This window comes from Pteronotus mesoamericanus, unplaced genomic scaffold (genome assembly GCF_021234165.1).
Source record: "Pteronotus mesoamericanus isolate MK-2021 breed Mesoamerican mustached bat unplaced genomic scaffold, CSHL_Meso_final contig_221, whole genome shotgun sequence".
NCBI lineage: Eukaryota > Metazoa > Chordata > Mammalia > Chiroptera > Mormoopidae > Pteronotus > Pteronotus mesoamericanus.
This window is the reverse complement of record NW_026555092.1, coordinates 7,330,742-7,356,035: the sequence shown is the minus strand read 5'-3', so window position 1 is coordinate 7,356,035 and position 25,294 is coordinate 7,330,742. Positions and strand designations below refer to the sequence as shown.

General features: G+C 48.6%; 1 protein-coding gene across 1 annotated transcript in view; it reads left to right on the top strand.

The window, feature by feature from the left end:
* MECR (mitochondrial trans-2-enoyl-CoA reductase) overlaps positions 1 to 21,629 on the top strand; it is a 29,319-nt gene extending 7,690 nt beyond the window's left edge. The window contains exons 2-10 of the mRNA XM_054571868.1: positions 4,137 to 4,234; positions 4,732 to 4,863; positions 11,053 to 11,196; positions 13,892 to 13,994; positions 15,005 to 15,107; positions 16,100 to 16,173; positions 17,448 to 17,508; positions 17,664 to 17,736; positions 19,143 to 21,629. Coding sequence (XP_054427843.1) covers positions 4,137 to 4,234; positions 4,732 to 4,863; positions 11,053 to 11,196; positions 13,892 to 13,994; positions 15,005 to 15,107; positions 16,100 to 16,173; positions 17,448 to 17,508; positions 17,664 to 17,736; positions 19,143 to 19,300 — 946 coding nt within the window. The 3' untranslated portion in view covers positions 19,301 to 21,629. The remainder of the gene's footprint in view (positions 1 to 4,136; positions 4,235 to 4,731; positions 4,864 to 11,052; positions 11,197 to 13,891; positions 13,995 to 15,004; positions 15,108 to 16,099; positions 16,174 to 17,447; positions 17,509 to 17,663; positions 17,737 to 19,142) is intronic.
* The last annotated feature ends 3,665 nt before the right edge of the window (positions 21,630 to 25,294 follow it).

Here is a 25,294-nt window from a genome sequence, read left to right as displayed (position 1 = left end):
AAGAGACATCAATGCCACTACTTACTTGAAAGGTTCTAGGTTGTCCGATCCTACCCATTCCCACAGCTCCAGTCCCCATTGCACCTGGTGCTTGGCCTACTGTCAGGTCAGGTTCTTTGCCATTCTCTCTGGCAGGAAAGCCTCGCTTCCTCGCTCAGTCTGCCCCGTAAACGCCTGTTTATCCTTCAAGCCCCACTACAGTATCACTTCTTCCGAAGCCCCTTGGCTCGCCCTTTGTTTTCTTCCCGGCTGGTTCAGCTCTCGGCCGCCTTCAGCACCACAAGCCTGCCTCTGAGATGGTGCTTCTCCCAAGTGTGAGTACCCATACTGTGAAGCTCCTGGGCAGATTTTTTTTCATCTTTAAACCCCTTGGCACCATTACCTGACACTTAGTAGGACTGTCAGTAAATATTTGTTGAGTTACTTGAATTTTCCAAAAACTTTGTCTTCCTTTCCATGATTCAATGATTCTTTATAGAAGTATAGCCAGCTAATTGTTTCAGAGGCTTCCCTGGGCTGATACCAGTTGCCGTATCTTCAGCATCTACCAGGTATCAGGTACTCTAAAAAGTCCTTTATGTACATTAACTCCTTTAATCCTGTGAGCGAGGTTCTAGTGTTCTCCCAATTTCACCGACAAGTATTTTGAGGTTTATCTAGCTGGTAACTGACCGGGGCAGGATTCAAACCCAGGACCGCCAATTTCGACCCCAACCCATGCTCTAGCCTTCATTTATGAACTGAGATCTACCTGTATTCTCATCTTGACCATTGTCATCTAGAGTTTTAAGAAGTGTAATTTTATGTAATTAAGAAGTGTAATATCCGAGCTGAACTTGCCTGTGAGGGAAAGGGCCATGGGTTTTTGCTTGGACCAAACTCAAAGATAATCTCCATTTTTTATTTGTACTCATCCTTCAGGCCTGTTTTCCCAAACAGCCCAAAACCAGGAAGAGCAAATACAGGCCTCAGTAGCTAAGTCCCTGTGGTTTGTGCCTCTCCTCTGCCCTCAATGACTGGCACTTTTATGCCATATTTTCTCTCAAGAGAAGAAACCTGGATCATTTCTTTAGGAAGCATTGGGCACTGTCCTGGTCCCAGGCACTGTGCTAAGGCTGAAAGTTCTCTGCCCTTCGTGAGCTCGCGACCTGACAGAGAAATAACGCACGTGCTTATTCTGACTACAAAACCAGAGATCAGTAAAAAGAGCACTGAACTGAGTCTGAAAGACCTGGATCTAATTCCAAATTTACATCCACAACTCCAAAACCCAAAAAACTCTGGAAACTGACCCTTGTTTTTCTTTTTTAATTATTTGTTTCTGTTTTTTCATAACTCTTAGAAGCAAAACCTGACCTCAACACAAAGTTTTTATATGGTCCTTATTCATTCCACTTAGCATGAATATTCATATGTTTTGCTGCAAAACAATGTGTCTGATCATAGAATGCTGTCCCAGCCCCCATGTGGGGTGTAGATAAGACATGGTTCAGAACCCTGAAGTACATACATCTCACCCCAAGGGTTTTGGAAAAGCAATATGAATTTGTGCCTTGTGATCAGTTGAAAAATATGTATGAAAAGACTTTGTAAACTAGAAAGCAATGAACTCTAGTGGGAGGGTCTCAATGGTATGATCACCTTTTCTGTGTAATGGGTGCACTCAGGATGGAGCCAAGAAGCGGGTCAAAAGATGTCTTAGGGGAAGTAAAATTTGAATTGGGTCTTAACGGGTGAATAGAATTTTTCACTTCCTTGAGAAGCTGTGGGAAAGGAAGTCTGGGCTGAGGCAAGAACATACAGAAAATGCAGGGAAAAAATGTCTGGAATAGCTTGAGTGCACAGACTTTGTCGGCTTTTACAGGAACTCTATATGTCAAAGTGAAAGAAGCAGTACAGATAATACAGAGGGGCCACTAGTCCATAATCTGTGTGCTCTGGGCACGGTTTTTCTTTGCAATGCCAGTTTACACACGCCTTCACAGAGAAACGTCACTGTCTGGTGGATGCCTCCTGGCTTAGCGCGCTGGGGAGGCTGGGGAACTTCTGGCCCCTCTGCCTCCCCTGGCCCGTCCAGCAAGGATCAAGCCCACACACCACTCCTGGCTGGTGCTCACCTTGCTGTCCTTTGCGTGGTCTAGAGGAAGCCGCTCACCATCTGGCTGCTCCTGCGTCAGACTACCAGGTTCACATCACATCAGCCTCTTACTGCTTTTGGTGGCCTTGAGCAAGCTGCATTACTCTTGTGCCTTTGTTCCTTGGATGTAAAATCAGAATAATAGTAGAAAGCTGGCATGAAAAGCACTTAGCAGGGTGAGTCAGCGGTAAGCACTCAAGCAGTAGTTGTTTATTATTATTATCATTATTACAAAGACTCCCCCTCCAGCTTTGTAGAAATACATATATTCCTTAATATTTACTGAAAAGGGCGGGGGTGGGGGGTGCGGATCTCTTTATTCTCTCTGCCCTGGTCATCAGCTTCTTTCTAGTTATCCACTTTCTGTAGAGAGTATTTTTATTTTGTTTTTTACAGCTGTTTCTCCATCATGCTGAGGCATGGCCCCCCTTATTTTGGGTATAATCTGATGCAGGGATTCCCACACTGGGACCCCCAGCTCCCCAGGGGTCCTTGTAGGCAGTCGGGGGTTCCCAGGCTAATCTCCGAACGCTGGTAACAGTAAGGCAAGGAAAAGCACTGATCCTGCAAGTAGAGAAGCCTCGCCACCAACCCGTTTCCTCCCGCCGCGTGAGGTCAGTGATCTCCGGAGGCCTCCGTTTCCCGCTTGACAGAATGGAAGTACTAATACTTTCCTCACAGGAATGTTACATCTTAAATCAGATCACGTATTTAAAGCCTTCAGCACAGGGCATCGTGTGTAATAAATATCTGCCACCATTATTACTATTAGTACAAGACATTTGAAAATCACACTTTTACTGCAAGATGGAGCCTCAGATATAATTAAAAGGTCAGATTTCTGTGGAAAGTGGGTGGAATTACATCAGTTTAGTGCGGTGACACTGTCGCCTAATGCTAAGAGCCTCTGGTCGGCAGTTACATATGCCTTTAGTGAGTAAAAATGAAGGAAATCATTGCTTAACAAGTACATTTGGGCAGAGAAAGTGTGGGCATGAAGCCTGGGGGATGTGGAGAAAGAGAGTAATAAAAAGTCGCAAGGACCCACCAGTCTTGTACACCGATCAATGCTTTCTAGTTGGAAGATCTTTTTAAAAAAAACAAAGTAACACATGGATCTTGTCACCAGGCCTTGCTCAGAAGCCCTTTGGCAGGTTTTACCCATTAACCAAAGGTCCAGGGGTGCCTAGGGCCCCCTGCGATCCCATAGTTATCACATAGACTTGAAATGAGAGATGCTCTTGGAAGTGATCAAGTGCCAACCACCACCCCCACCCCTTGTTTGACAAGTGGAGAAACAGGCCTCAAGCCGGACAGACACTTGCCCAGGGTGGCACAACCATCACATGGTAGGGATTCACACCTAAGATGCTTAGCGCTCTGTCCAGTGTCCTTTCTGACCAGATTCCGCATCCAGAAGCAGCGTCACTCCAGGGGGTGAACCCCACTCACCCAGGGAGTTCTTTCTGACCAACAAAGGCCATCTCTCAACCGCCCTCACCTCGTCTGCGCCTAAGGGGAGTGTCTCCTCTCCCCTGTGTGTATTATAAGGGGGGAAAAAGTGGAGAACAAATGAGCCAGCCCAGGGCGTCCCAGTTGTTCCTGTTCCTAATGCCTACTTGGGATGCCCCTAGCTGGAGATTCTAGGCTGCAGGTTCAGAGCTGCGGTCTGGGAACCCATATTAGTAAGCACACCAGGGGACTGACAAGTGTCAGGAAACACCAAGCTAATCCAGGCCAGTGGAATTTTTAACTACTTTCTGTCCTAGAGTGGGCAATGAGATTGAGAGGGATTTTCCCCTTGCAGTTAATGGCAGACTTAACCTGCATCCTAATTCCTTACAGCACCTTTCTCTTTTCTAACAGAACCTAAATTCTTGGGCACACAATGGCTTTGAAAAAATGTTGCTGCCTGATGTACTCTGGGGAGATGATTTGAGCAAAAGACGCCCTGTCTACCCCGGGCAACATTAACATCTCTCTTTGGCTTTGTGCTTAGACTGAAGAACCTGGAGCTAGCTGCTGTGGGTGGGTCAGATGTCCACGTGAAGATGCTGGCGGCCCCTATCAATCCATCGGACATAAATATGATCCAAGGTAACCGTGGTTTCTGTGGCTTATGTTAATTGGTCGGTCTCTCTCTCTCTCTTTTTTTTTTTTTTTTTTTTTTTTTTTGCTTCGCCACCACCTCATGTTCATTCCTCCCCAGGTGTGGGTGTGAAATTCCTGGGGTTCACAGCAGCTGTCCTGCAGATGTGCTGTGTGCAGACAGCGTGAGCCCCTGGCTTCCCCTCCCTGGGCTGTGAGGCTTTTCCAGAGTTAGGAAGATTGCAGTAGGAGTAAGCCAGTCACAGTGATGTGCCTGCAACATACCGGGCTCATTTCATGCATTATCTTATCGAATCCTCCTAATAACCACAAATACAAAGGAGTATTGTCCCACTTTATAGAAGCAGCAGCTAAGGCTCAGAGAAGTCGGTTGGTAACACAGCTGGTCAAAGGCAGAACCCAGATCGGGCTTAGGCCTGACTCCAAAGTCCACGCTTTCACTGCTCAAGCCTTGTTGGATGACCCTCTGTGCTCTTCTTCCTTAGGAAATTACGGCCTCCTTCCCAAGCTGCCTGCTGTTGGAGGGAACGAAGGCGTTGGACAGGTGGTGGCAGTGGGCAGCAGCGTGACCGGGGTGAAGCCAGGAGACTGGGTGATTCCAGCGACTGCTGGTTTGGGTGAGTTTCTCCAGGTATCTGCAGACTTTCATTGTTCCGGATCTTATTTTACCCACACTGTAGAGGTTTGCTCATTGGCTGACTGTAACTAAGCAATGCAGGGTTTATGAAGTCCGTATACCTAGCCTACCCTCAGGAGGGGTGGGAGCTAAACACGGAGAGCAGAAATTCTGTCTCTTTTGCTCAGGAGGTGAGGTACCTGCTCTCTCATCTCTTTGGCCTCAAGTTGATTGGAGCTGTGATTCTCTGAATCCCTAAATCCCTGCTGTGAGGTACGATGCAGAACACAAATAAGACAGCCCCTGCCCTCCTGGAGGTTAGGATCCAGTTGAAGAAATCTCCAAACCAATAACTCCAATAAAGGGAGTGCTGCAAATTCACAGGAAGCAGACGACATTTCTGGCTACTCTGTGCCTGCGTATGGCAGGGAAAGAGACAGCCGTTGGGGAGGACCAGGGCTTCCTGGAGGAGGCTCATGGGAACAGATCTTTGACAGATGGATTTTGTTAGATGGAGATGAGCCAAAAATCACTGCACTTGGAGGAAACTGATGAGCAAGAACACAAAGGTGAGTTTGGGAAATGGTGGAAAATCCCGTGTCACCCAACAGGATATGCACATGGGAGAGGATGGCATAAGTGAGAAGACCCCACAGGTAAGGGGTCCACGTCAGGGAGGCCCTGCAAAAGCCAAGCTAAGCGTTAGGGTCTCCTTTTTAGTAAGGAGTCATTGCTGAGTTATTTAACACTTGATGGTTTTTGAGGCACAAACATTATACAAAAGGATCCTACCAGCATCCACGACAGGGAAGCAGGATAGACATTGTCCATCCCATTGGACATGAGGAACTGAAGCTTGAAAGGAAGCCTATGCCCAGACTTAAACAGCAAACTGAAAGAGAACTCACCAGACTTGCTTCCTGGTTTCCCCTCTGCACCCCAGTGTTAGGACTCTAGGGGTTATACCTTACAGAGAGTCAAGTCAAACCTGCTTTACCAAAAAAGAAGTTACTTGGTTTGTGGAACTGGGAAAGGCAGGAGATGGAAGGCTTCTGGCAGAGCGGGATCCAGGAACTGCAGTGATATCAGAGCTCTGTCTGTCTCTTGTTCTCAATAGTTCTTAGATGGGATCTCCTTGCACTGTGATGTGGTAATAAGAACAAATATTTATTGACCATTCCCTTTGCACCAGGCACTATTCTGAGCATCTTACATATATTAACTCAATTATTCCCACGAGGTAGATACTGTTATTCGCGTTTTGCAGATAAGACAATAGTAAATGTAAAGGATTAAGCCACTGGCCTGGGGTCATCTAGCCAGTAAGTGGTGGAGCTAAGGTCTGAAACCCTCTGCTCTATGCCTTTCATAGATGGCCACCGGCAGCCTGAGGTTTACATCGTCCTGAGAATGAACAAATCACATCACATCGTCCTCCACAGTCCACTCAACACAACCATATCCATCCCCCAGAAGGGCTCTGACTAACCTTCTCTGGGTCCTTGCCCATCCTTGAACCATCACCAGGGCATGAGTAGGGGGCCCACTCCAGTTGCTTAGGTGATTCTCTTGCCCACGTCTGTGCTATAGAGGGTGGGCCTTGTGGTCAATAGCCCTAGAGTTTAGGAAGCAGTAGTTCTAGAAAGAAAAAGGAATCTGGCAGGAAAAAGAAAAATCCAGTAACAGAAGTCTACTAGAAGCTCTTTGCTTCTCTGAGATCAGGAAAGCTGCCAAGAATGGCTGCCGCCTCTCCTACAGCCACCCGGCAGCGAAAGAGCCTGGCCGTGTGGGTGAGTGGAGAGCTGCAAGGATTCGCTGGGCACTCACTGCTGCTCTGGACCAGCCCCTGTGCCGAGCGAAGGGCACATGTGGTGGGTCAGACAGTCTCTGCTGCAAAGTGCGCTTGGCTGGGAACAGAAAAACAACAGTACAGTGCAGTGTAATAAGAGCCACAGTCACAGGATACACACAAAAAGGTAAGAGTCCCCTATCTCGGGAAACTTTAGGGAAGGCTTCCCAGAGAACTAACTGATGGTTGAACTTGGTCTGGAAGACTGAGTAGAAATGCAGCCAGTGGGCTAGATGAGGAAGGGCGTCCCTAGCTGGGAGCGCAGCGTGGGTGAAGGCACGGCACCGCCACAACTGCAGGTCACTCGGTGTGGCTGGGTCAGGGGAGGGACGGTGGAGAAGCAAGATGGGGCTGGAGAGGTAGGCTGGGGCCTGGGCGTGGAGGGCTCACACCCACGGTCAGCGGGGGCCCAGTGAAGAGTTAAGAAGAGGAATGATTTGGTCAGACTCGTGCAGCGTAGAGAATGCTCAGGAAGGGCAGTGGCCGCGTGGAGGCAGGAAGCTGGTAAGGAAATGCCTGACAGCTCAGACTTCAGGTGATGAGTGTCTGAACAAGACAGTGACATAGGACTGGAGGAGACGTGGATTTAAGAGCTAAAGCAAGAGGACTGGGTAATTAGATTCGGAGAGAAGAGTAGAGGACATCTGCCAGGTGTGTGGGTAATTGCTTGGGTGTGGGTGGGGGTGTTAGCCCGGACAGGGATTTCTCCCTGGGGAAAAAGCGAGTCTTTTAAACCAGGTGCCAGTCGGAGAGGATGAGGATTTTATGATTATCAGGACTATAATTAGCTCAGTTTATTCAGTAAACATTTTGTGAACATCTGTAGTGTGCTGAGCCCTAGCATACAGCAGTGAACAGACATGGTCTTTCTTGTAGCAAAGACTGCAGTTTACTGAGAGTGGCAATCAGGTAAACAGCTAAGTGGCCAAACCTTGGTCACTTTCCGTGGTGCCGAGCTGCCCAGACATTGCCGTAGCCAGAGCCAGCTTTTTCCCACATGCAACCCCACATGCAACCCCACAGGTCCCAGGGGAGACGGGGCCAAGAGAATCTGCAAACTGACTTTCCCATTGCAAACACTCAACACCCAGCTGAGGCAGCATGGGGCAGGAGAAAGGGCACTGGCTTGCGAATCAGATGCAGGTTCTCCTTCCACCTGCCCTGCATGACCTGAAGTCACAACTATTGTACTTTGAGCCTCAGTTTCCTCATCTCCAAAATGGCGCTAATAGTCATTGCCTTGCATAGCTCAGACACAGCTCAGCTGAGGCAATTTGTGCGGTGATCTTTGCAAACACTAGATTTCTGTATTCATTAGATCAGGGTTGGCAAACTTTTTTCTTAAATAACCAATTAGTAAATATTTTAGGGTTTGTAAGACATACCGCCCCCACTCAACTCTGCTATTTTAAGTAGCCATAAACAGTACAAAAAAGTGAGCATGGTTGTGTTCCAATAAAACTTTATTTACAAAAACAGGTGGTGAGCCAGATTTGGCCCATGGGCTATAGTTTGCCGACCCTGCATTAGATGATGGAGATGGTTAAGGGTCAGTTGCATGTATGTGAGGAATAGCTGACCGCAGAGCTAGGGCATGAGACTTAGGACCAGCAAAGGGGTGTTACACACTTCCTGCATGCCAGGCACAGTGATAGTCTGTACAGATGCCATCTCGTTGAATCTTCACACCAAAACGCGGATGTTCTTCTCTGCATTTCAGAAGTGGAACTCAAAAAAAGTGAAGTACGAATTTGAAATCACACCACTAGTAGGTGGCAGAGCTGGGGTTTTAAGCAGGTCTCTCTGACTCCAAAGCCTAAGGGTTTCTCCTTTAAATCCCTTAAGGCCCTTGGGGCAGACCTGGGTGCTGCCCTCATCCCACCCAGGTCCTCTTAAGAAGAGGATTAGGGACAGTCCAGCCCCAGAAATCCGTGTCAAGGGCTGAATTTCCATTGTCGTGCCATTAAGAGGAATTAGGAGACACCCTGGATTTCATACATAAAAGCCATGCACTAAGCACTTGGCGCTGACTAGAGTACAGTGAATGTTGGCTAAGATGAAGGGGGCGATGATTATGAAGAGGACAAGGAAGATTTGAAACCGAGGCTGGGTAAATCCCAGAGAATGCCAAGCCACCTCCTGGATTCCAAAGGAATCCTTCAGTTTTTCCGCCTCTTATTTTCTCAGTCACAGGTCTACTCTGGGATTGACATAACCTTTAATAGTGTCCTGCCTCATTTCCCCAATTCCTGGTCCCTAACGTCCACATTTTTCCCACCCTCCTGCAGCACAATTAGTAGTTGCCTCGGCTGCTCCTACTGCCTGTACCTGGGGCACGTGGTACCAAAGTACTGTTGGAATCCCAGCAGCTGGATGACGAACGCACATGCTGGAGGGCTTTGGAAATTTAGGCCCAGGGCCCTGAGACAGCGCAGCCACCAGGCACTGAGCCAACAAGGCTCCAAGTAGTTTCCGTAAGGTGACCTAGTGAGTACATGGCTGAGCCAGGGCTTGAATTTGCGTCTGACTCCAAGGTCTGTCCTCTTCACCTCCGCTTTATACAGGATCCTGCCTGCACAGGCGAGCACCTCTCACCCCTCACCAATGCCCATCAACACCTACTGACTCTTCAACAAATAATTCAAACCCATCTACTTCTCTTCCTCCCCACTGCCGAAGCCTTGGTCTAGGCAGCCATGGTGTCACGTCTCAGCCCCTGCAAAAGCCTCCTGATCAGGCCGCCTCATTTGCATCTGCCCCTCATCACTCCACTGTCCCTTCCTCACAGCAACAACGTGTCTTAAAGCACAAATCCAGGGGCCTCAGAGCTCTCTTCGAGCTCACTGGAAACTTCCCAGCCACTAAAACAAAATCCGTTCTCCATGCCGTGATCCTGAGCCGTGTGTTTTTCAGACTGCCTGTTGTGACCTGTCAGTAAAATCAATCAAGTGAGTTGCAAACAATTGTTTTTTTACTAAAATCAAACAGGATAGGATAAATAATAAGACAGTAGGGTAAATATTGGTCCATGAAAAAATTTGGCTTCTGAGATATGTGTGTGTGTGTGTGTGTGTGTGTGTGTGTGTGTGTGTGTGTGGTGTATGTGTATATAGAGACATACACAGAGATTAGATAGATACTCATATATGTGTATGTACTGCATTACAACATAACTCATGGTTCCTGTGGGTCCAGATCACGAAATTCTCTAAATCACTCATTTAGCCCACAACACCTCAGCCCATCTTACCCGCTCTTCCCGTCTCTCTGCCCTCCATTTCCATACTTGTATCTGTCCTGCCTCAAAGCCTCTGCATGTGCTTTCTCCTCTCTGCCTAGGATGGTCTCGAGTGGCCAGCATCTCTGTCCTTTAGCTCTTGCCTGCTACCTCCTCAGAGAAGCTGTCCCTGATCCCATCTAAAGGAATTCTCTCCTCTGTTACTCTGTCTGCCTATAATTTATAATTATTATATTTGTTTGATTGTTTCTCACTTGTTCTATTCCATGAGAATGGAAGATCCATGAAAGTGAGGGACATGTGTGTGTTGCTCGAGCGCCTGGCCTACAGCAGGTGCGGGGTAGATGTCTGCAGTTGGGAGGGTACAGCTCAGGGTGACCAGGTGGCTCTGGGCAAGTCACTTCCTCAGTGTCCTGCACTGTTGAATGAGGACATTAAACTCCATACTCTTAAGAGCTTTCTTAGTACTGATGTATGATTCCTTTGTCTGGAACTGGAATGTGGACTGGGAGTTCATTTCATGATCATTTCTTTCCAGTTTACAGGATTTTTTTTAATCTCATTTTGTTTGTGCAGCACCTCCCGGAGGAGGCCAATCAGGCTCTTCTTGCCAATGTCATTTGCTATATTAGAGTAGCCAAAACTCAAGTGACTCAGGGATTTGCTCAAAGTAGCGGACTAACAAAACCAGGCCCCAAACGTCAGCCTCCAACTTCTGCTCTCATGCTTTCTCCCATAATCCCACGCAAGTCAACCTGCCCTAGGTGAGAAGAATGAGGACGCGGTAGGAAAACGGGAGCTTTCTCGGCTTCTCATTTTCCTGGTAATGATGTTACTGCCTTACCCTCAGAGCCCAGTAGTTTGAGATCATTAGTCACCTGCTGGGTGACATTAGCTAAATCTAATAGTAACTAATGTGGGAATAACACAACCTACACCTTAATTATAAGGACTCCAAGACATTCAGAAGGACCTCAAGATTTTCTCTGTTCTCTAATCCTTGTTTGAAGTCTGCCGTCCTAGAGGCCCATTTCCTGAGAAGGGTGGACCGGGGTTGAGGTGGAGGGGTCCCCTCACTGCCCCGAACTCCTCCTTTGACTCAGGAACCTGGCGGACCGAGGCTGTGTTCAACGAGGAAGCACTGATCGGAGTTCCAAGCGACATCCCCCTTCAGAGCGCCGCCACCCTGAGCGTCAATCCCTGCACGGCCTACAGGATGCTGATGGACTTCGAGCAGCTGCAGCCAGGTGGGCACCTGCAGGGAGCGGGCCAGTATCTCCCAGCGGGGGAGTGACCCAATCCTGACCCTGAGGCCACAGGGAGAAAGACAGGTCCCTAACCTGCGTGAGCGTGTTGCTGTTGCTTTTGCTTAGAAAAATGTTAGCCTGGTTCCTAGAAAGCATGCTGAAACCTCATGAAGAATCCACTGTGGGAAACTGCTGAAGGATCACACTCCTAGAGCTTGGGGTGGAATCCTGTCATTCAGCAAAAAAAATGGTTCAAGCAGGGCTAAGCCCCGGGGGTACAAAGCCAGACAAGATAGACACAGTCCCTGCGTTTTCAGTAAAACGCTGAACTTAGTAATTCCATTCAGCATTCGTGTATCACTTTCCAGTTCACATGAGAGCCTTTACAGGCATCCCCACATTGACTGCACTAAATGTCAGAGCAGTGCAGCGAGGCTGGTATCACTGGTTGAGAGCTCAAGTCCCAGGCTCACGACCCAGGTCTGAACTCCAGCTTCGCCTTTCACTAACTGTGTAAGCTGACCTCTGAAGTCATCAGATTTTTTAATCTGTCAGATGGAGACTAGGAATCCGGAAGGTTAGCCGAAACACTGCAGTATAATACTCAGCACCGGGCCTGGGTCACAGTGCGGTAACCTCCCTGCCTTTACCATCCATCCTTTTTAGAAATGAGGAAACTGAGGTCCAGAGAGGTAAATTATTTGTGTGAGATCACTCAGCAAGGAAATAACAAAATCAGGTTACTTGGGGACCCCTGAAAGCAGAGTCTGAGACAAGGACTGCGGACACACGGTTCACTGGGGAGGTGATCCCAGGGAGCAGGGGTGAGGGGGAGCGAGACAGGGAAGGAGGAGGAGCCAGTGAATGCTGGTTACTGCCATGGGCAACCGGGGCTCAGTCCTGCTGGGGGCCCTCTCACGACCCCCGTAGAACCCACCGCAGAGTTAACCTCCAATGACAGGAGGTTACCCGCCGACTCCCACGCCCCAGTGTGCGAGGGCTGCCCTGCACATTATGTATATCCACAAGCCGGTAGGACCATGGAAGTCACCCAGTCTAGCTGTGTCATGCCAGTGAGGAAACTGAGGCCAAGAGGTGTTGGACTATGATGAACTTAGGTGGCCATAGCTGCCCAAGGCTGGCTGGAAACCAGTCCCAGCTTCTCGCAAAGAGCAGCGCAGGTTCTCACAGCGCTGGCTGAGCAGTCCTAGCGATCGTCAGCGGGGAAAGCCATCAGGTGTGACCAAGGACCTTCGCTCAAGCCCCAGTACAGCAGACACTGTGGTCACCTGCATCTCATCTCTTCAGGTCATCCCTGATTTGGGCCACCGCTGTGGTGGGCACAGCAGGGCATTCTGACACCACCCGCAATCCGTCTTCACTTTCCTTTCCCAGGGCTGGTGTGGCCTAGGCCAGATCAGGGTTAAACCTATGATCTTGACCCACAGTGACAATTACATTTCATACTGAAATCCAAATCACAGACATATGAATATACATATAATGGAAACCAAAATTTCATGAAACAACATTTACCCTTACTATGTGTGATGTACTCTGCTTTTTTATATTCTAGTTTGCTCTATTTTCACTTAAAAAAAAAAAATGCTGCTTGTAACCCACTACATTGATTCCATAACAACCTGTATGCTGACCCTGGCTGAGGAGAATGGAAACTCTTCTTCCAGGAAGTCCTCTGTGTCTAGCACCAGATCCTGCTGACTGTCAAGACCCAGATGGCATCTCAGGGGTAACAGAGCACCTTCCTGAACATGACAGCATTTACTCTAATTGGGAGCATCCTGACCGTTGCTTACAGGACGCCCATTATATAGGGAGGGAGACTGAGGTTCAAAATGGTCATGACTTGCCCTGTCTCGTTCAATTACAGTCATTGGTGAAGCTGGGACTCGCACCCAGGTCCTTCTCATTCCAGAGCCCACATTTCCCCCAATGTGCCAGGCTGCCTCCCCAGGGACTAATTCCAAATCTAGGCCTGGGCTTAGACCACAAACGATGGGACCCTGTTGCAGAGGCTGCTAGCTCCTCCAGTATGGCTGTCATCCCATTTCAAGGCGATGAACCTTTATTAAGCAGTACAGCGGGGGACTAGGCATGGCCTTCCCCTCAAGAAGCTGCAAGCTCTTGATACAATTGCACCCATATACAGCCAAGTGGAAGATGAGGCAGAGACCGTGTATGTTAGCAGAGATACCTGCCAGCAGAACGCTGTGGGGACGCGTAGAGGGAAGAGCCTGGGAAAGCTTCATGAAGGAAGCCCCGCTTGAGCTGTGCTTCAAAAGATTTCAGTAGGATTTCAAAACGAAGGGAGAAAGAGGAAAACATTGCACATTGCACACCAAGGAAATAACCTAAGTAGAGACTTGAGGACATAAAAATTGGAGGATGATGAAGGACATAAAATCATTTACACGGCAGTGGCTAAAGTACGCCCACTGTAGACTCTGAGTTGCCAAGTCTTAGGAGGCACTGTGGGCGTTGTGGAACTTTGGGGGGCCATTGGTAGAAGAGGGAGCAACACTCCAAGATCTGAGAAGGCTCAGCAGCCAGGTCCCAGGGCCCCTTGAGCCGGAGCACTCCATCTCTTGCCTAATATGATAGGATCTCAGGCTGGAAGCCCTTGACCTATTGCAAGTCTCCAGGACTTGACTTGAGTCTCTTCCTGGCTCCACAGGAGATTCTGTCATCCAGAATGCATCTAACAGCGGTGTGGGGCAAGCAGTCATCCAGATCGCGGCAGCGCTGGGCCTGAGGACCATCAATGTGGTCCGAGACAGGTGCGTGGGAGGCGGAAACCCGTATCATGACTTGGGCCTTTCCTCCTCGCATCCCTGCGTCTCCACCAGATGGCGCCTCCGCATAAGCAGGCTGCTCGCTCCAGGCGCGCCAGCCAGGAGAAAGGAAGTCCAGACCAGTGAATCTTTGAAATGTAAAGGGACGGTGGGAAGGAGGTGGAGATGGACGTGGCTGAACGGGACTGTTTGAAACTCTTGACTTGTGATAACCCCACGTTTTCAAGTCTGCAGTTCAGATTTGGGAATGTTTTACGCTGTTGCTTTTTCTGTGAACTAACCCTTTTCCCCTGCACGTGCGCACTAGTTTGAAGTGCACTAAATGTGGATTGAAGAGGATGGGGCAGGTTTGTCATCTCCCTTACATATGAGGAAACTGACGTTTCAGAGAAAGGAAGCAACTTGCTTAGGGAGCCGCACACAGCAAGTCAGCAAGAGACTTCCTTTCCTGACTTGTTCTCTTTCCCTCAGATCATCCAGCTTCCTTAAGCCTCACTGCCCAAGAGTGTGGCCGTGTCTGTCGTGGAAGTCCAGGCTTGGTAGGAGAACTGATACTCGCTTCAGTTCTCCACCGCCTTGGGCATGCTAACAAAAATCACTGTTTGCCTTGGCCAGAGAGTCCCAGACCCACTCCTGGGCTGGTGTGTGTTTGCACAACTCTCTAAAGAGCCCCTTGAAAAGAGGGAGAGGAAAAGAAGTGGATTTGTCAGTTCACTAGAAGAAACCAGGAAGTGAAACGACCTCTCCCTGGGCACAGAGGGTTTCTGCCATCCCTGAGCTGGCAGGAGCTGCACAAACCACCCAGCCCTGAGGAGACTGAGGCCAAGGGATGCTGGGGCACGATGAAACTGGGCAGCCAGCCCCTGCACAAAGCCTGGCTTAACGCAGCCCCCGCTTCCCGCAGGGAGACATCCTCACAGCTGCCACAGAGGAGTCCTAGGGACCTTCGGTGAGAAGGTGAGCGGATGTGACCAAGGATTTTGTTTGGTTTCCAGGCCTGACATCCAGACGCTGACCAAGAAACTGAAGAATCTGGGGGCTGAGCATGTTATCACAGAAGAGGAACTAAGAAAGCCTGAGATGAAAAACCTCTTTAAGGTACCTAGGATGAGGGACATTGCATCTCCATTCCATGCTCACCCCTCAGAGAAAGGTGACTTTCAACTTTCTGGGGCCTGGCCCCTATGTTCCCCTTCACATCTCCCTTTTGTCTCTTCGTGGAGGAGTAACGCCCGTCCCTCAGCCAGGGGACAGCATGCAGTAAGTGCCCAGGTGCTGTGAGGGAGGCAGGAGAGAAGACGGTGTAGGAAGCCCTATATGACTTGTAGTTTTGAATGTTTGTGTTGGGGCCACATCATTCCACACAGCCGATGGGAATCTCAGCGCTGGGAGGGGACCTGAGGGAGCTGAGGCACAAACAGGAAAGAAAAAGGAAAGAAGTAACATTTCCCAGGTACCTACCTTACATTTCATCTGTTAGTCCCACAGAAGCTCTACAAAGTAGGCACTATCGCTTTTATAGATGAGGAAACCCAGACTCAGAAAAGATAAAGGATTTGACCAAGACCGCACTGTCAAAGAGGTGGAGTCAGGGCTGACCCCAGGACTCTCCACACTCTTAGTTTCTGAACCTTCCAGAGCATCCTCCCCAGCATAGCTAGTAAGTGGCCAAACCACATCTCGGCCTGTTTTCATGGCACTCTGGAATGACCGAGCACATACCCCATCAGGAACACGTGCCCCTTGAGAACACCTCTCAAGGAGGAGGTCTAATATAAACTGAGTTCAAAGTGCTGAGAAGAAGCGCACTTGGGGAAATGAAGTCCTTGGAAATGGATTGTAGATGTCCTTTGTCTGTTCTTTCCCAGAGGAGTTGAGTTCTGAATGAAATTCTCAAACAGATCATAGGATTAGGTTGGTAAAGAAAAGGCCATTCCTGAGCAGGGGAAAAAGAGAATTCTAAGACAGGAACATCCTGTTTTCTTTACCCTCTCCTCCCCGTGCTTGGGCCAGGGAGGTGGTGTTGGTAGCAGCGTCAGCCCCCACGGGTAGAGCGGGAGCCCCCTCACTGCAGACTCCTTGTTTTCCAGGACATGCCTCAGCCACGGCTTGCTTTCAACTGCGTCGGCGGGAAAAGCTCCACAGAGCTGCTGCGGCACTTAGCGTAAGTCCGTCGGCCCCACAGGGCCAGTGCGCCGGCGCTCCCTGGGCCTTTGGGAGCAACCAGTCCCAGTGGCCAGTGTAAGCCAAGGCCAGGGCAGCAGGGCCCTGAGGAGGGGATCGGGGCCAAAGTCATGTCCTACTTATCTAGGCACTTCCTTTCTCAGCCACCTTCATTAAAAGTGACTGAGAAGCCCACCCAGCTTTGTTTTTCTGGGGACCGACTGTTAGACTCTCTGTGACAGGAAAATGGTTAAGAATTCATAACCTAAGGGCATCCTAAAAAATCACTTAGTCCTAGCTTATTAGCTTTTAAAAACAGATTCTAATTTTAGAAGTAACATGATACTTATTACAAAACATTTTGAAAGCATATAAAAGTACAAAGGAAAAATTAAAGTGCCGAAGTTACCTACCATCCCCTCACTGAGGGGGACAAGCACTGCTGACAAGGTTAACAGCACATTCCCTTCCCTCCCTTCCTTTAATTTAAACTCTAGTGGAAGAGTGCGGGAAAGGACGCTTCCCAGCCGAAGCAGGGATCCCCTAAACAGTATTAGTTAACACATATTAGCTGACACCCACTAGCCACAGCATATAGAGATGGCTGAGAGGCTGAAGGAGAACCCTTACAGCCTAGGTGGGAAGATGGGTCAAAGAGCTGTGAAAACAATCTGTGAGAGTTCACTGTGCACCAAATTCTATGCAGAGAGCTTGAGGTACCCCTCCCCCAGCCACCTAGGATGGAAAATGGGGATTCCCATCCCCATTCGTACAAGGCCCAGAGAAGGTAATCACCCGCCCACGATCTAGGAAGCGGCAGAGCCAGGCTCAGCCTTGCTCCAGGAAACCTCCGAGGGAAACTGCAATCCCATGCCATTCGTTGTGGGAGGAAGAGAGTGATTTGGACCAATGTCAATGCCATGGCCAGTCACACACCTGTGGGTGGAGCAGAGCCACACTGAACTCCGGTCTGAGCTTTTGTCAGTAGAGCACGCTGCTTTGCAGCACCTCACCTGAATCTGACTGACTGGGTGGTTAGAGCCGTGGGTTCCCAACCCTGCCTAAACATCCAGGTCACCTGGAGCGGGGGTTGTTGTTTTTAAGAGACCCTTGCCTCCTGGTTCATTAGGTCTGGGGGAGGGCCTAGGAATTTGTAGTCAGCACCCTTCCCAGGAATTCTGAAAGCAAGGTTTAGGCTTTAGGATTGGAGTAGAAGGGCTGTGGCAGATTCCAGAAGGGCTCCGTGCACCCGTTCTGTTCTCTCTGACTCTTCAGGCCTGGAGGAACCATGGTGACCTATGGGGGCATGGCCAAGCAGCCCGTCGTGGCCTCTGTGGTAAGCCGGTGCGGGAGGCAGGCCTGGGCATGGGCCCAGGCTCCACAGCTGTCTAAACGCGGGCAGCGCCCCGCCCCTGGGGGAAGAGTGTGCACTTTAAGTGGGACCTGGAGTTCTTGCCCTCAGAGCCTCAGTATGTCCTTCTGTGTCAACAGAGCATGCTCATTTTTAAGGATCTCAAACTTCGGGGCTTTTGGTTGTCCCAGTGGAAAAAGGACCACAGTCCAGGTAAGTGTGTGATGGCCCCATTGTCAGGGGTCACACAAAAGGGTAGTGCCTGCTGCAGAAGCGACCAGCCACTCTGAGCCCTGGATGGGCAATTGGATCCCCCAGCCCTACAGCAGGATAAAGGAAAGCAGCCTCTAACTGCAGGAGCAGTTAGCAAATAGTTATTGGACTAAGGCGGGCTACTGCCTGGGGGCATGACACTGAACAAGGCACACCCTGCCCCTGTCCGTGAGGCGCTGGCGGAGGGAAGACTGCCTTGGGAGGCAGCCAAGCAAAGAAAAAAAATCCGGAGCCAGCCGGCCCAGGTCTACCATTTCTGGCTATAGGCTCTGCCTAGCCAAACTGTGGGACCTGGACAAGTTGCTTAACCTCTGCCCCAGTTTACATGTCATAATAGGTTAAACTACTGTTAGCCCTATTTGGCAGAAGAGGAAACTGAGGTTCAGAGTGATTAAGTAGTTCTCCCAAAGTCGCCTCACCTAGGGAAGCATGCAGCCAGGATGCCACCAGCTAGTCTCTCTGACCGGAACCTGAGCCAGTACATTCTTCCCCTCCTGGAGGACTGGCTCCCCAGAGAATGACCCCCAAGTTGAGACTGAAGAATGACGAGGGGTTATCCAAGTGAAGAGAGGAAAGTGGTGGCATGGATGAGGTGTTTCAGGTAGAAAAACTAGCGTGCGCAAAAACCCATCAGCGAGAGTGGGAAACTAGACATATTGGTTGTAACCACCTTATAAAAGGCCTTATAAATCTTTTTAAGGAGTTCAGACTCTATCTTAAAGGCATTTAGGGAGCCATTGAAGTGTTTTAAGCAGGGATATGATCAGATGTGAATGCTGAATGAAGTACGTCTATGAAAAAACACTTCTCAGCCAAGGCCTTCACTTCTTATCTCTCTGTACCATATTGGGTCCTTAGTGGGAGGCGATGTTGGTGGCCTCAATTCCTGGGATTCTAGGGGAGTCCTGGGCTCACAGGGAGAGCTCTTCCTGAGCAAAGCTCATCTGTTCCACATCAGTTGGTGTGCCAGGTACACCCACCTCCCTCCCTGACCCTCTTCTGGCCTCCCCACCTTGAAGTAATCCCGCCCCTCCTGCCATTCAGACTCCAGGTTACACCCCAGCCAGGTTCTGTGGGTCTGAGCCACCAGTCTGCCTGCCCGGCAGTTCCTGGGGCCACTCCCCATATTCCTCCCCCCCCCCCCCACCCCTCGCTCTCACTGTCCTGAACACAGGTGGGGACCAGGCAGCCTCCACAGCGACCCTGTCTGTGTCCAAGCCCTGGGCTCTCCAGGCTTTCCTGGAGTGCAGCTCCAACTCCTACTAGCTGGGGCGACACATGTGCCATCTCTCCGAGCCCTGGCACTGCTGCCGCACTCCTGTTTGACTGCCCCCAACCTCCCACAGACCAATTCAAGGAGTTGATCCTCACCCTCTGTGATCTCATCCACCGAGGCCGGCTCACAGCTCCCGCCTGCGCCGAGGTCCCACTGCAGGACTACCGGTGTGCCTTGGAGGCCTCGATGCAGCCCTTCCTGTCTTCAAAACAGATCCTCACCATGTGACCATTCCAGCAGAGCCGGAGCCAAATGGGAAGGGGGGCATCAATAGGACTGGTTTTGTCCCCGTAGTCTGGGCCCTCAGCCTTCCGCAGGCTGCCCCCTCTTCACTGTGACTTCCCACTGGGAGAGCTGTGGGGCCAGCCTCAGGGTCCCTAATGAAGCCTGGATTTCCTAGAAACAAACAAAACCAATACAAGTCACCCCTGTTGAGAAGGACCATCATTATAACTGTGCATCTGCCATCTTCCAGGACTTAGATGCCCCTCCTTGCCTATCCTCCAGTGTTCCCCCAGAGATCATGACCTGACATGCTGAACGCAAAGCCAGGGTGTGCCTGGCAGGTGCGAAAGCCAGCGAGACACAATCTCTGCCCTCAAGCCATCCATGCCCACAGGGGAGAATCTAAAAAGGCAAGTTGAGCCCTGGCTAGTGTGGCTGAGTGGATTGAACACCTGCCTACAAACTGAAAGGTCACAGTTCGATTCCCAGTCAGGACACATGCCTGAGTTGCAGGCCAGATCCCCAGTTGGGGGCTGATGAGAGGGAATCAATGTTCCTCTTACACATTGATGTTTCTCTTCCTCCCTTCCCTTCTCTCTAAAAGTAAATAAATAAAGTCTTTAAAAATATAATGCCCTATTTCTAAGAAAAAATAAATAAAAATAAAAGGCAAGTTGACTCATTCACAGGTGGTGTGTGGCTCAACAAAGAATTACCCAGTCCAAGATGTGATAGTGCCACTGTTGAGAAATCCTTTGTTAAACCAGTAATCCCACAGTAGTTACCATAGTGATCAGCCTGCTAAAGAAGACCCGTGTGGGAAGGTTGGCAGGTGCCCTCTGGATAAGATTTGCCGCCTTGGACATCTGCTCCAGGATCTGCTCCAAGTCCCGCCCATGCCCCTGTCCTTTATCCTCAAGGTTAGGGAAATGAATGATTTGTATAGATGGCTTACGTGGGAAGGTAAGAAAGCCTGAGAGGTAGTAGGGGGCTGCCCAAAGGCTTTAGGAGTGAGAGTTAAGTTTAGGTTCTTCAGGGGCTGTCCACACCGTTGGACTGGGAGTGATGAGTCTGCACCAAGAAGGGGCAGTCCCCTGGTACCAGCTCACAGGAAGCAGACAGGAAGGAGTAAGGTTCATAATACCATGGTTAGGGGCCTCGTGAAGGATCGAACAAAATGTCCTAAGAACAATACCTCTAGGGGCCTGAAGATGACATTTGTGTGGGGCTTTAATGGATGATTATTGTTTTCTCAGACAGGAAAGGAAGGCAAGCATTACAGATTAAGGGACCAGATTAAGCAAAGTTACTGAGACAGGACATTTTTGTTTGAATCTTCTGATTTTCCCCAGATAGCCATTCTCTTCCTAAAAAATAAAACTGATGACTTTTAGGTGGGCACACAGTAGGCTACAGTAAACTCTTCCCTGCCTCTCTCACAACAGACAAGTTCTGCCCCTTGTGATTGATGTAAGCAGAGGTGGTAGCTGTCAGTTTCTTAGGAACCTCTTTAAAATATAGCTGGCACCAATCTTGAACTTTTTCTTCCCCTTCCACCTACCTCCTGGCTGGGATACAGACTTGATTCCTGGAGTTGGCACAGCCATCTTTGACCACGTTAGGAATGGGACAGCAATGAGGTCACAGGAGCCTGGGTGGCACCCAGAAGCCTTGGCTGTCCACTTCAGGACTTGAGAGATAAGTTTTACTTAAGAAATAAGCTTCTATGTTGTTTAACACCCTAGTGTTTGGGCTTTCTCTGAACCTAGTCATAGCTGATACATATTCTGTGATTCAATTTGTATTGAAATGAAGTCATTCAATCTGAAGCTGAAAAAGTGAATTGTGGCAATTTGTGATTCCCAGCTAAGGAACGTGGACTTGATCCCATTGGCAGTAAGAAAAGATTTCTGAGCCAGAAGATCAAAAACTGCTTTGGAAAAATCCCTCTGGCAGCATGTTGGAAAATTTGGATAAGGGAGGCACTAAAAGATAAAAAGAAATTCCCATGCTTCTGAATTTTAAATAAGTAAAATCTCCCTAAATTTTGAAGAGCAACATAGGATTGCCAACACTTAAGAGGCCCGCAGAGGAAAGGAGACAGACAAAACAATGTTAGAAAAGAATCTGACTTAAGCCCTGGACCGTGTGGCTCAGCTGGTTGGGCACCATCCCACAAACTGAAGGGTCTCAAGTTCGTATCCCCAGTCAGGGCACATGCCCAGGTTGCAGGTTCGATCCCCAGTAGGAATGCATTCAAGAGGCAACTGATACCTATTTCCTTCTCACATTAATGTTTCTCTCCCTCCCTTCCCCTCTCTCTGGACTCAATAAAAGGAAAAAAAAAAACAATCTTTAAGAGAATCTGACTTAAAATGAATCATTTCTCCCATACTTCAGAAGTATAGGAGATTACTTTTTAATTTTCAGGCTGAATAATTTCACTGTGGGGTTGAGACAGCTCTTCTGGCCCACTAAGTAAACAATACCATTTTTAATGGTTAAAGGAGGAGCCTTTGGTTCCAGGAGGCTCAAAGAAGACAAACGAGCATTACCTCCTAAACCAAAGCTTGGGCACGCCTGAAGCCCTGATGCTTCATGACTCTGGCTCTCCCTGGTGTCTTCTGGGAGCATGCATCCTGCAACGGTCTACAGCCACTGCTGTCACATTGGTGACTGTCTTGTGTTTGGAAGATGAGATAAGCCCGCTTTCCTCGGGGAAAGCATGAGGCCCAGAAGAACCAGGTCCTTGCATCAACCTGTGTGCTGAAAGTGCCCAGTTGTACCCACCAAGCACATGCTTCTTGGCAGGTGCCATGCCCTGGGTGGGACACTGGACCCAGCCAGAGCCACTGGAGAGGGTAGAAAAGAGAGACTCAGTCCTGGTACAGCATCTGCCTTCATCTGAAGGTGGGAAACTCCTGGGAAGGTAAGTGGGAAAGAGACACTGGCACCGTCTGAAAGGGAAGAAAGTCTTTCCTATGTCCCTAACCCTCTGTAGTGTACCGGCACTTTAACGTGCATCTTCATTTGATTTTTACAACTTCCCTATATCATTGAGATTTTAATATCACCACTTTAGAGAAGAGGAAGATGGTGAGAGAGGTGAGGTGAGTTGTTCAAAGTCACAGCAAGCAGCAGAACTGCCCCCAGACACCAGGTCCCCTGATTCTGTCTGGTCACCATACCAATCAGTAGTCCCAATTCTTTTGACCCCACAGTTGGCCTTGAGCTCCCTCTCTTCTCAGGACTCCTTGATTTTCATCAATGATACTTAACATGTCAATCAGCAAGTCATTGAAATAGTCCATTTATTCATTCAGTAAATAGTCTGAACAACCATTCTGTGAAAATCCTTGTTTTAGGTGCCAGGAATAAAGCAGGAAACAAAAAAAAAAAACAAGGCCCCTGATACCAGGGTACTTATTATATTCTAGTGGAGGAGAAAAATAGTGAGCAAGTGAATAAACAAGGTATAGAATGTGATGTACCTTCTGTGTACATCAGAAGGAGGAATGGGTAGCATGTACTTGGGACAAGGTGGTCAAGGAAGGTTTGAGGCCTGAATAAGGAGCCAGCCATATTCCAGACAGAGGGAGCAGCACACTCAAAAGCCCCAATGTGACCCTGGCCTGGTAGCTCAGTTGTTCAGAGCATCATTTTGATATGTGACACTTGCGTGTCCAATCTCTGGTCAGGGCACAAACAAGAATCAACCAGTGAATGCAAAAATAGGTTGAACATCAAATTGATGTCTGCCTGGTCTCTCTCTCTCTCTCTCTCTCTCTCTCTCTCTCTCTCTCTCTCTCTCTCCCCCTCTCCCCCACCCTCACCCTCCCTCTCTCTAAAATCAATAAATTAAAAAATTTCTTAAAAACCCTGATGTCTGACCGGTATGATGAGGCCTGAACTAGCTTAGTAAGTGGAAATGAGAAAAGTGAATAGATTCTTGAATTTTTAATAGGAAAAGTCAAAAGGACAGACTGGTGGTTGAAGGTTGAACTTCAGCGCTTTGCTGGTTGAGAGTGCCACTCCCTTAGTTAGGGAACACCAGAGGCGGGACAGGCTTTGGAGACCGGCATTTCCGCTCTGTGGGGCTCTTTTCACATCTGTACAACAGGCTGGGCAGATCATATGACAACCAAGGCTAGTGCTAGTTCTAGTACTACGGTCCTCACACTTTACTACATTCCAAATGGAACAAAGATGGCAAGAAAAAATTAGCCGTAGAAATAACAGAATAAACCATGGAGGTAGTTTGGTTGTTATTTTTTTCCTTTTAACCTCAGCATGAGGAAGGCCTTTTAAACTACAGCACAAAATCCAGAATCAAAGAAAAATAAAGAATGGATAACTTTGATCCCATAAATATCTAATATTTTACATGGCAAAAAACACTAGGTAACGTCAAAAGTCAACAAACTGAGGAAAAAATATTTGCAACTCATCTGACAAAAAGCTAATTTTCCTATTATACTGTCAGCTCCTATGGAAAAAAAAATAAGAAAAATGGTCCAAAAATATAAATAGACACAGAAAGTAAAATATGTGTCTCTTAAACATAAAATAAGGCTCACTCAAGATAATTTCAATTTATTGTACACTACCTCAGATACCATTTTTCAGCTATCAGATTGACAAAGATCATAAAGTTTGATAACTGTTAATGAGATAGAGAATTGAGCAATATCTGTCAAAACTACATTTGCCCACACCCTTTGTGTACTTCTAGGAACATAGATTACACACACACACGCACACAGACTTAATCTTTGCAGCACAGTGTTCTTCATTAGGGCACTGATTAAATAAATTTCTGTGTATAAAATAGTATATTATGAGCCATAAAAAATAGTCCTGACGAAGCTCCTTTTCTACTCCTATGTAATGATTTTCAAAATATCAGTGCATAACTGTATGTACACTACTATTTGCTTTATGTGTGTAAAATACCTCCAAAAGAACATTTAAACTGATTACACTGACTACCTCTGAGTAGGGAAACTAGGCAGCAAAAGGAGAGATAGGAAGACTTTTCACTGTGTATCATTTGAAGCAGTTAATGAATTATCTCCTCAAAATATAATTTAAGAAATAAATGCAAACAGGAAAAAACACAAAACCTTGTGGTTTTAGGTAAAGTGGGTTAGTGAGAAGGGAACCAATATTGGCCTACCACGATCTTCATAGTGTTCCAAGCTCTTCCACCTACACTACCCCATTTAGTTATCCTGGTATTCCATGGAAATGGGATAAATTCTAATTTTGCAAGTTAAGAAAGTAGGTAAAATTGGTCAAGTGACTTAGTCAATGTCAAGTCTAACCTTGCTCAAAGCTCTAGGCTTCTCCATTTTCCAACCTACTTCTACTGAAGCAAAGTGTCTTATTTTTTTAAAAATAATACTGGTATTGGACACTTGCGATGTGCTGGGAACAGTACAAAGTGCTTTATGTAACAATTCTCAAGACAACTCTGAAAGGCTGGAATTTCTACTCCCCTTTACAGAGAAAACAAACGAGGCTCAGAGAGGTGGCGCACAAGGAGCCCAAGGTCACAGACACAGAGACGGGTACAAGCCAGGTTTAATTCCAAAGCTCCTGCTCTAAAGTAGAAACACTCCCGCCCAATCCAAATCTTACTAGCAGGAACGCTGGCTGATGGGGGCGGGGTGGGGCGGGGTGAGGCGGGGGTTGGAGAGCAGGAACACTTCCGCCCGGAGGGGCACTGCCAGAGGCTGCGGAAGGCGGTGCATGTCCCGCCAATGCGAGCTCGCGAGAGGATGTGAGGGGTAGGCAAGGACCAAGGGCCTCCGCACCGCCTCTGCCGTCTGTCTATCACCTGGCCCCACCCCACGCCGGCGCACCCCTGGCAAGCTCCGCCCTCACCCCTGGCTGGGCGGGAAGCGAACGCGCGTTCCCTCGCGTTCCCTCCCGTTACCGCCCGCCTGCGGGGAGGGCGGGGGAGGCGGGAGGCGCGCGCTCGCGAACTGCGTGCTC